This window comes from Coptis chinensis, chromosome 5 (assembly GCF_015680905.1).
Source record: "Coptis chinensis isolate HL-2020 chromosome 5, ASM1568090v1, whole genome shotgun sequence".
Lineage (NCBI taxonomy): Eukaryota > Viridiplantae > Streptophyta > Magnoliopsida > Ranunculales > Ranunculaceae > Coptis > Coptis chinensis.
The window spans coordinates 6,808,090-6,819,312 of record NC_141460.1 but is presented as its reverse complement, the minus strand read 5'-3'; the positions used below and the strand labels follow the sequence as shown (position 1 = coordinate 6,819,312).

At 44.7% G+C, this 11,223-nt stretch overlaps 1 protein-coding gene across 1 annotated transcript; it reads left to right on the top strand.

Annotated features, from left to right (window-relative positions):
- Positions 1–1,134: 1,134 nt before the first annotated feature.
- LOC147496436 (uncharacterized) lies at positions 1,135–1,812 on the top strand. Its single transcript, XM_086562577.1, has one exon. The coding sequence runs from the start codon at positions 1,135–1,137 to the stop codon at positions 1,810–1,812; it is 678 nt and encodes a 225-aa protein (XP_086418703.1).
- Positions 1,813–11,223: the final 9,411 nt, after the last annotated feature.

The window sequence follows — 11,223 nt, the reverse complement described above, 5'->3', positions numbered from 1 at the left end:
TGATTCCAGTTTGTCAGAGAACTGAATACGTAGGCAGTTCGATCCTTCGAACTCAGTCACAACATCATTATCCCCAAATTTCCTACACACGTAAGGCTCGCCCAATTAGAACATTTACTTTGTGTCATCTGTGGATCAAATTTCTTGGAAATTCAAGTCTACTTTTAACTTAATTCTCTACTCAAACTTTCATTTACAAGCCCATGAAGTGTTGGAGAAAAGTCATAGATCGGTTACTCAAAGAGAACAACTACATAACATATAAGCAAATTGATTTCCTATCTCACTTCTTTACCGCATTTTCATTATTACCTTGTTGGTGTAGAATTTCTATGCTATGACTCTAGAATATAGCAGCAACATGGTACTCATGCTCATCATTCATAAAATAAGTAAAGGTGTCTCAGCTACAAACAAGTTTTTGAATTTTCAAATTGTATCAGCCTAATTCATGACCATCAAGATGATATGTTTCCTAGACTGAGGCAGCATAGTGAAGCAGGAGACGGGAGCACTGTAACAAGGCCATGATACTTAAAGCGACAGGTGGACAAGTAGCGATTGTGGGATGAAAAAGAAGATCATGGGACAGGAGAGCGGTTAGGGAAAGGAGAGTGGTTAGAGGATATATAAAGAGAAGAAGTTAGAAAAGAAGAGGGGGAGAAAAAAAAGGAAAACAGAGAGGAGAGAGAGAGAAAAGAGACTAGAGACTAGAGAGAGAGAAGAGGGTGTAAATTTGGTTATCACATTTGGCACCGTCTGTGGGGAGAGAGAGAGAGGGGCCTACGATCAAGTGGTAAGAAGAGAAAGTTATAGGATGGTGACAATAGCTAAGAAAGGAAGAGGGAGACCCAAAAAGGTGAGGGCGGAGGGTGCTGGAGAAGAAACCGTGAGTGTGGAGATGGGAGATGGAAGAGGAAGTCCAAGATGCAGCGGCGGATGCAACCAGACTCTTGCAGGAGGAGAAAGTGATCGCTGGGAAATGATGGTTTGAGAAGAGAAAGAGAAACCACACATAGAGAGGAGGAGATATGAGAGCTAGAGAATAGTGAGGAGGAAGGCCAGTATGAGGAAACACCTTATAGACCAAGAGGCGATATGGGGGAAAGCATCACATTGGAGGTGGTCTAAGCGATGATTGAAAAGGACAGAGAAGCAAATCGTGTGGCGGAAAGAGAGAGTCAAGGGGTGGCGAAGAAAGTGGTGGCATGGCTTAATCAGAATCCGCTAGCAAATTCAGTCTGGAACTCTGAGGTACCTAAGAGGTTCACACAACCAAGGTTCGAGAGATACGACGGGAAGGGGGATCCGGCGGACCACTTGCACCATTTCAGACAGCAGATGCCGCTGTGGCAAGAGAACAAATATGATGGACTCCACTGCATGATGTTTCCCGCTAGCCTGAAAGAGGGAGCTTCGGACTGGTATTATCGGTTGACGACACGAAGTATAAGTAAGTTCGAGGAGTTGGAACAGGCATTCGTGGACCATTTCATTCATCAGAAAAGGAGGGTAGTTGATATTGCGTATCTCTTTAACGTCAAACAAAGATCTACCGAGACGCTTAGGGAGTTTCTGTGTAGATTCAAGGAAGAGACGCTGACGGTGGAAAATCTGGATGAGCACACCGCAGTCATAGCTTTCCAGCATGTGTTGAAACCAGGAACTAGAGTCCACAAATCTGTATCTAAAATCGAAGTCACTACGTTGCATGCATTATATCCAAAGGTCGAGAAGTACACCGCTATGAGGACATGTTGTAGAGAAATGCCAAGGAACCCAGGAAGGCAAAGAAATCAGTACAGAGTGTAGGACAAGATGACCGAAATGACAGAGGCAAGGCTGCGACAAGATAGGGGGGATCTTATAGGAAAGAGACACACAAAGTCGAGAGAGGCAGATACCAAGTTAGGAGGGACATTCGAGAAAGAAAACCATACCGCGACATAGAGTCCACCCCTTTGAACAAGCCATTGGAAAAAATATTGCCGCTAATAAAAGGGCTGCAGTATTACGAAGGTCCGCGAAGCATGCCTAGGGAATTAGAGGGGAAGCCGTTCTGCACATATCACCAGATCAAAAATCACACAACCAATAAGTGTTTCCCGTTGCAATGGCTGGTTGAGAGAATGATAGAAAAAGTGTTGTTGAAGGAGTTTGTCAAGGAGGTGCACCCAGTCGAAAGAGCACCGACAGTGGCCAGGATCCTAGGTACAATCAATGTCATCTTTAGTGAAGAAACATTGGGGAGGAATGCTCACAGGGACAAAGTAAGAAGGACCGCCAGCTTATAACAGATAAATGAGGTTTCGAGTGTTTCGTGACCAGTTTCAGGGGCCGCCATAGGAGACAGGAGGATAGAGTTCACCCCAAGGGTTCTGGAAGTGGTAGTCTCGCCTCACGAAGATGCATTGGTGATCACAATAGTAGTGGGTAATTACATGGTGAAGAGGGTATTGATAGACTATGGAAGTTTAGTAGATTTGTTGCTTAGGGGCGCGATGGAAGAAATGTGCATAAAAAAGAAGCAGATGAAGCCCCTTCAGACTAATTTGTTTGGATTCAACGACAGCATGACAGAGCCCATAGGGGAGTTGGTGCTACTCGTGACTGCGGGACTGGTGACTGTGTTCACTTGTTTCATGATAGTAGATGCCACCTCGCAGTACAATGCGATCTTGGGAAGAAGATGGATTCACGAGATGAAGGTGATTCCATCCACTTACAATCAAGTGATCTGCTTCCTAACTAATGAGGGAATGTACGAGATAAGAGGGGACTAGGCCACGGCTCAAAACATTCACCAGGTGGTGGTTAGAGAATTGGTCCGCGCACTAGAGAAGGGAACGCAGAGGGAGGGCGATCCCCTGGCATAGCAATTACAGTCTACGATCTTAGATGAGGAGTTGCTTGTAGGGGGAAAGACAATGGATGAGATTGAGTCCGTGAATGTAGGTAGCTAGGGAGGAAGAAAAGAAACTTGTATCTGTTGGAGATAAATTACTAGAGGATTGGAAGGCAAAGTTGATTGCCTTGTTAACAGAGAACAAGGACGTTTTTGCGTGGTCAATTGAGGATCTGGTAGGACTGGATCCGGGGTTTGCGTGTCACAGGCTGCATATGAGAGAGGGTGCCAAACCCGTCAGGCAAAAGATGAGAGGGGTAAGGTAGCAGTATACGCAGGGAATAAGAGAGGAGGTACAGAGGTTGAAAGCGATCAGAATAATCCGCGAATGTAAGTTTACAAAATGGCTCTCAAACATAGTTGCAGTGCCTAAGAAAAATGGGAAAGTGAGAATGTGCATCGATTTCACAGATGTCAACCAGCAGTGCTGCGGATAGATGAGTTGGTAGACCAAACGGCCGAGTTTAAGTTTTTCTCCTTCATGGACGCCTCAATGGGGTACAATAATCAAGTGGTAATGTACGGACCGGACCAGGAAAAGACCACATTTATAGTAGAAGGAGGAGTGTACTGTTATACTTGAATGCCTTTTGAATGAAGAACGCCGGGGCAATGTTTCAGAGGATAGGGGAGAAGATGTTTGAGAGCAAAATCAGAAGGGGAAAGGAAATCTACATAGATGATATGGTAGAAAGGAGTATGACCGAGGAGGAACATCTGGAGGGATTGAGGGAAACATTTTTGATACTAAGGAAACACAAGCTAATGTTGAACCCTGAGAAATGCACATTTGGGGTGACGTCTGGAAAGTTTTTGGGTTACATCGTTACATACCGTGGCATCGAAGCAAACTCGGACCATATCAGGGTGTTGTTGGAAATGCGATCACCACAGAATATGAAGGAGGTTCAGAGGTTAGCAGGGAGAATTGCGGCTCTCAACAGGTTCATTTCAAAGTCCTTAGACAAGTGTAGACCATTGAACCTACTCTTAAGGAAGACAACTAACTTTCAGTGGACCGAGGCATGCGAAAGAGCTTTCCAAGAGTTGAAGGTTTATTTAGGAAATGCCCCGATCCTGTCGCGACCGGGGCAAGGGGAAAAGTTGTATCTATACTTGGGGATGTCAGAATACTTAATCAGCTCGGTGTTGATAAGGGTGGTGGACAAGGCAGAGAAGCCAGTGTACTTTCAGAGTAAAACCATGTTAGATGCAGAAACCTGATATAGCAGGATCGAGAAATTTGCATTAGCCTTAGTGTTCTCAGCGTTGAAATTGAAACCGTACTTCGATGCTCACTCCGTGGTCGTGGTGACAAACTTGCCACTCAAACAGGCCTTGAAGGTTGACAAATCTGGAAGAATGTTGAAATGGGCAGTGGTGCTGAGTGCTTATGACATTGAGTACCAGATCAGGACAGCGGAAAAGGCACAAGCTATGGCAGAGTTCCCTGCCGAGGACCCTACTTGGGGAGAAGAGATGATTATGGAACGGGAGGGAGACATTAGCCATGACCCTTTAGACCCTTGGGATATGAGGAACGGATGGAGGGTTTTTGCAAATGGGTCCGCTACTGATACAGGGAACGGAATTGGAGTAGTATTGGTTACGCCAGAGAATAATCGTCTAGAATTATCGATGAAGTTGGGGTTTGCGGCTTCGAACAATGAATCAGAGTACGAAGCGGTGATAGCTGGGTTGGAATTGGTCGCCAATCTGGGTGTGAGTGAACTAACAGTTTATTCTGATTCCAACTTAGTGGTATGTCAAATGAACGGAGAATTTGCTGCTGAATGCCCCAGGATGGTGAAGTATCTAGAGGTATTACAGAGAAAGGCTAGCAAGTTTGTTAAGACCAGATTCGCTCATCTAGGCCGCAGAGAAAATAGACATGCTGACGCATTGGCATATGTTGTTGCAGTTCTTCCTAGGTCCGAAGGCAGATCAATTGAGGTCAGGGTGCTGAGCAAGCCAAGTACCTCCGAGAATGAAGGGGTTTGGGCTGCCACTGAGGAAGATGATAGGGTTATATACTAAAAACATTACTTTTGTATTAACTCTAATTCTTTATATTTTGAATGAGAATCATATGGACAAATATTATGCATATTATATATGTTATTAGTTATATGCATGTGTCTAATACTTTACGTTGTAGATGATATGGTGTGTGGTGACACACAGAAGATCATATCATCAGTACCTTATAAAGTATAAGTAAACGTTCACAACCTAAATGGATTTGGACAAACCATTTGTACAGTTGTAGTATAATCTGGTATTAGTCTATCTTGACTACAGGATTACACTAGTACACTTTGTGTGTATTGAACAGGACCAAGTGAGGTTGTTTCTCTTTATACTGACTATATAAGAGAACAAACACCTCTGCTATTATGGATGCTTGTCCTCTTAATCTGGATATAATAACAGGCACTTACGTGCATTATACATTACTTTAAATCATCAATGAGTGAGATTCATTTGTGAATCAACAAACTCGATGGATTGGGTAATGACATTGTATGTAAGGTGTGCTGTTGATTATAGAAGGAATCCGTGACCCGCAGGAAGTCGGGCTGATGGTGTCCCCTTGAGGAGCTCATAAGGATTGTTATGTAAACCCTGCAGGTGGATTTGATCCGACATGACAATGAGGTTGAGTAGTACTACTCAAGGACATAAGAAGTTGATTAATGTAGTTGTCAGTAACTTGACTTAATCAACGGGCATTTGATATCTTAAACACGGGGAGATCAACAAACATATAATATGCATGGAGCCCATAAACATAACACGTAATTTGGGATTAGGGCGGTAGTGCAACAATGGCCTTTAGTGGAATAAGCCATTTGTTGATGGACTTGGGCCGTGTGTTCTGGGCGAACATGGGAAGCCCAAGTTCGTCAGGAGGCCCAACCCTAATTTCTCCTCATGGTCCCTGTTGTAGCCTATATAAAGGAAACCTTTTTTCTCTGTCCGACTTACTCCTGGTTTTACTCAAGAAAGATTAGTTCAAATTCGGTTATGACATTGAGAGTGATAGAGGCCAAGAGAGAAAGAAGAAGGTGGTAGATCGTTGCCCACACAACGTCCATTCCATTGATAGAAATACAACAGAAGATCAAGTGGTTGATTCGGATTCGTAGATCTTGGATTCTCAGAGTTATCTTAGCCGATCTAAATGTATGATTTCTATCCAAAACTGTGGACATCCCTTATTCCGATGCGCATGGGTTTTTGCGGTTTGTTGTAAATCATTTGGTGCAACCATAACGGTTCCTACAGAATGCCAAGGTGGATAGAACCCATAAAGAATTTCTTGTCAGGGATATAGATCGAGGACAAACGAGAGAAGGAGAATGGAACAGGTATCCCAAATATACACTTTACTGGATGGGGACCTGTACAGACGAAACATCAACGGACCACTGTTGAAGTGTTTAGGGTCCCAGCAGGCGCAAGAGGTCTTGGGGGAGATTCATGAGGGGGATTGTGGGAGCCATTTGGTAGGGAGAACGATTGCGCATCGATTGTTATCACAGGGGTATTTCTGGCCACACATGAAGAGAGACGCAACCGAGTATGCCAAGAGGTGCGAGAAATGCCAAAGATTTTCACGGCTAATACATGCTCCAGCTGAGCTTGTATATGGTGTTTAGTCCTTGGCCGTTCGCCATGTGGGCGCTCGATATCATCAGACCGCTACCTATGGCAAGTGGCAAACAACGGTTTATGCTGGCCGCGACTGACTATTTTACCAAATGGGTAGAGGGTGTGGCGCTGCAATAGATTAAGGAGGAACAAGTTAAGAAATTCCTGTGGGAGAATATAATCTACAGATTTGGGCTACCGCATACCATAATCGTAGATAACGAGACTTAGTTTACAGGGGGAAGGTGTGAGATTTTCTCCAAGCGTTCAAAGTGAAGCAAGGATTCTCGGCCCTTACAATCCCAAGGGGAATGGTCAGGAAGAATCCTCGAACAAAACAATAATGGATAATTTGAAGAAAAAACTGGAGGATCGAAAGGGGTCTTGGGCAGACGAATTAAACTAGGTGCTGTGGGCGTACCGAACCACGCCGCGAACATCTACTCAAGAGTCGCCATTTGCCATGGTGTATGGAGTGAAGGCAATGATTCAAGTAGAGATGGTGGAGGCCACCACTAGAACAAGAGCGGTGGAGGAAGGAGTCAATGAGACCATATTAGCCGCGGAGCTAAATCTTACGGAGGAAAGGAGAGACATAGCGCACATTAGATTGGAGGAATACCACCGGAGATTACAAAGGCAATATGAAGTGAGTAAAGCTGTGGCAGTTTCAGGTGGGGGACCGCATTATGAGGCGAGTAACACCGGCTACCAAGAGGGAGATCGACGGAAAACTAGGGCCTAACTGGGAGGGGCCCTATACCGTGGTGGAAAAGGGGAGTGAAGGAACCTATCGGCTACAGACTCAAAAGGGAAAAGACATCGCAAGGCCCTGGAACATCAGAATGTTGAAGAGGTTCCATGAGTGACACCTTGTACAGTTTTTAAATTAAAGACAAAGTCAGCGGCCTCTAGAGATTGTAGTTCGAGTTTTAGGGTGATGTTTTGTGTTACATATTTTATCAATAAATAGAGTGCAACTTTGTCCAAATGGTGTATTACATTATTGGCTGCGAATGAGTAGAGAAATTGACTAAGGACTAGAGGTCCGAATCCAACTTAGTGGCAAACGGAGTTGCCCCCAACCAGCCTCACGGCTGATAAAGATAGCGGGGAGGGGTGAGCCCTTCGTGGACGAGGAGGTCCAAATCCAACTTGGGGGCAAACTGAGCTGCCCCCAACTACCAACTAGCCTCATGGCTGACAATGACAGCTTGGGGACACTTTCGTGACGATGAGGTCCAAATCCAATTTGGGGGCAAATTGAGTTGCCCCCAACTAGCCTCACGGGTGACAAAGACAGCCGGGCCGAGCCCCTTCATGGACGATGAGGTCCAAATCCAACTTGGGGGCAAACTGAGCTACCCCCAACCAGCCTCACGGTTGACAAAGATAGCGGGGGAGGGTGGGCCCTTCGCGGATGATGAGGTCCGAAGCCAACTTGGGGGCAAATTGAGGCTGCCCCCAACCTACCTCACCGGTGGTGGGCAAGACAGCGGGGTTGAGCCCTTCGCGGATGATGAGTTCCGAAACCAACTTAGGGGCAAACTGAGCTGCCCCCAAATAACTACGCGGTAGAAAGCTAAGCTAAGTAAAATACGGATTATCGAGTTGGACAATTGCAGAGATTAGTGACAAACTTTATGCAACATGGTAAAATAGTTTTCCAACGAGATAATAAATTGCGGCAAACACACTGGTAAACTAGCAAAGCATACATACTTGCCCGTTGGGAGCACCCAGAAATACGGGACACAGAGTATACTTACAAAAGTTTGAAAGCAAAACATATTCAAATCAAGAACAAGGAAATTAACTCCAAACTATTGGTCATCGGCCATCTCCTTCTGATTATGATCCTCAGCTGCTTCCTTTAGAGGCAAGCCCTCAGATATTTCCACCACAGCATCATCTGTTACCAGAACAGTGTTGAGGACTCCTTTAGGTAGCAGAGTAGGTGCAGCGGAGGGGTTAGCAGTGGGGGTAGAGGCAGAGGAGGGCAAGGGGAGGAATCTCCTAGTAGCAATGTGAGATCACCAGCTGTCGTTGGAGCTCCCTGGCAATTTTCTTTCAGCTAGATCTCGGAAGCGATCAGAAGAGGCCTTCAACGATTGGTCAAATGCGACCTGAGCAGCGACATCACATGCTACTTTCTCACTCTCCACTTTGGCCTGAAGGTCAGCCATCTGTTGACGGAGAGTCTCTTCTGCGGTCTAGAGCACTTTGTGCGATTTTATAGCTGCGAGACGTGTGTCGTCGTGGTCTTTCTCTAGGCGGGCATATCGCGACTTTTCAGCTTTCATGCCCATTAATCTCCTACTTCACCGTATCCAGGGTGTCCAGAGTGTTGGTTAGGCTGCGGATGACGTAGCTTATATCCAAGCTCAGCTGAACACAAAAGGGCCATTAAATATGTTACCAGTAAAAGGCACCAGGGCAAGAGGGGAAAAAGGCACACCTTTTCCCAGCCAGTGTAGATTGCAGCACGGTGAGCGACAAAGGTCCCGGGGAAGATTGGGGCTGAAAAAAAGGCCACCGCGGCGTTGTCCAAGGCCGAGTCTTGGGTGGTGACCACACGATCCCTAGCCTTGAAGTCAGGACGCCAGACTTTGGGCCCAACAAATGTGAGATCCTGTTCTGGGCAACGTAAGGGAGCTACTGGCCGTAGTAACATGGGTGCTGGGGTATAAGAGGCAGCGGAAGTCCCTATAGTTTTGCATCTCTTGGTGGGTGGGCTCTTCGCTGCAGAGTTAGTGGGCTCCTCTTCTGAGTCGCTGTCCCACAGTTTAGCTTTGTAACATCCATGTCTGGGGAGTGCAAAGGGGAACCGACGACTTCGAAATCGTCCTCCCAATTAGCATGGGAAGAGTAAGTGCCGGGGGTACCTTTTGGGCTGCCTGAAGAAGGTTCTGCGGTGGGAGGGTGTGATTGATGGGCCGCAGCTCATTTGGCTGCAGCTTGCGTATGGGAGATTGTTTCGGCAGTAAACTGCTTCAACACAACGAGAGCAATGGTAAAGAACGCACTAAGAAACAGAGGAATTTGATGTTGGGGGAGATGAAACTGAACCAAGATAATGGCTGCCTACGTACCTAAGATCTATTCTCTAGGGATCAAGTTTCCACGTAGTTCCTTATGAAAAATGGTTTGGTATTTATATCGATAGAGTAAAGAGTCCTTGTAGCTCAAGTAATCTTGTATCTTGAGTAATTGTGATAGAGTATAAGCTGTAACCGATAACTATCTCTTTGATAAGAAATGAATCTGGACATAAATCAATGTATATTAGTGGCAAGCCATGTGGCTAAGGTTTAGCCTTAGACACATGAGTTAATGGGCCTGTACATTGATCCATGATATTGTGAATTGGGCTTTAGCCCTGTTGATTAAATGAATAAAATAGAGACCCCTACTAATGGGCGTTTGCCGTAGGTGGGGGTCGAACATCGCCCTCTTTGTCGAACAAAGTTCACATGGCAAAGAAGAGAAGATAAATCACGGAAAAGCGTGAAATAATAAAAAAAGTAAAAGCGGAATGTATAACAAAGTGTCGTGTGAACGTAAACGATAAGAAAATGGACAATCGGAAAAAAATTCGGGAATTAGCGGAAATGAAAAAAATTCAAATTAACGTATATGGGACGCAATGACGTAGTTAAATAAAAAACGGCCGAAAACGCATAGATAGAATAAAAGATGCACATAAATAAAATTGCAAAAGAAATTGATTGGCAAAAACTGTACCAAACGCGTGACGTGATAACGCGAAATCCGAATTCGATGAAGCGTGCCAACGGAATAGTGATATTTGGATTATACCGTTGAAAATTAAACGTAGGAAAAATCCGCAAATTATCCGACGGAATGGACATAAATCGGCGAATTCGATATATGTCCGAAATAAGTGGAACGAAATAAGTGGAATTCGATATATGTCGAAATAACGAGAAGAGGTGCGTGAAAATACCACGAAACTAGGACTCATAGTTTCTATCCGGATTGGATAATGCTTATCATCAAGTCTTGCACCTTAAATCGGTTTGGATGGTAGAATTACATAGGGACTTAAACACCGGACCAGCGTATATATAAACAGACAACACAGAGAAATCCATGCTTAGCACAAATCTTAGAGAGAAGCCACGATCTACACTGATAAACAAAAGTAAACACCACCGTGTTGACAAAGGTACGAAACCATTGTGGCAGTAAGTTACCGTACTGTGCCGGCGTTAGTTTTGGATGAAGAAAAGTTTCGGGTCGACGAAGAAAAGGTTAGTACTTTTTATGCTGTTGCAATCGAGTCAACTGACTTATTAATGTGAACTATTGATCGACTTTAACAAGATAATAAGGTATCATTACCAGGTCAATGTCAATATAATTAAAGGTTTGAAATCTGAAAATCAGAAACTTCATGAGCCACAATCCTTATTCGCCACAATTTGCGTGAAACCTATATAAGAACTTGCCTTTTCGGGCTTCAGCCTTCATGCCTACCCGATAAAATTAGTATTATCATTGTAAACTGCCCATTTTGCTAGTAGTGCGCTGAAGTTGGTTCTCCCACCAAGCTCTGGCATGAAAACGAATGTGGAAGAAGATGCTGTGCTGGCGGTTTTAAAAGTTAAAAGTGAAACTTTAAACACGATCTAGTGCATCGC

Excerpts from the sequence above, each read along its gene's own strand:
- LOC147496436 (XM_086562577.1), top strand. The coding sequence starts at position 1,135 with ATGATTGAAAAGGACAGAGAAGCAAATCGTGTGGCGGAAAGAGAGAGT.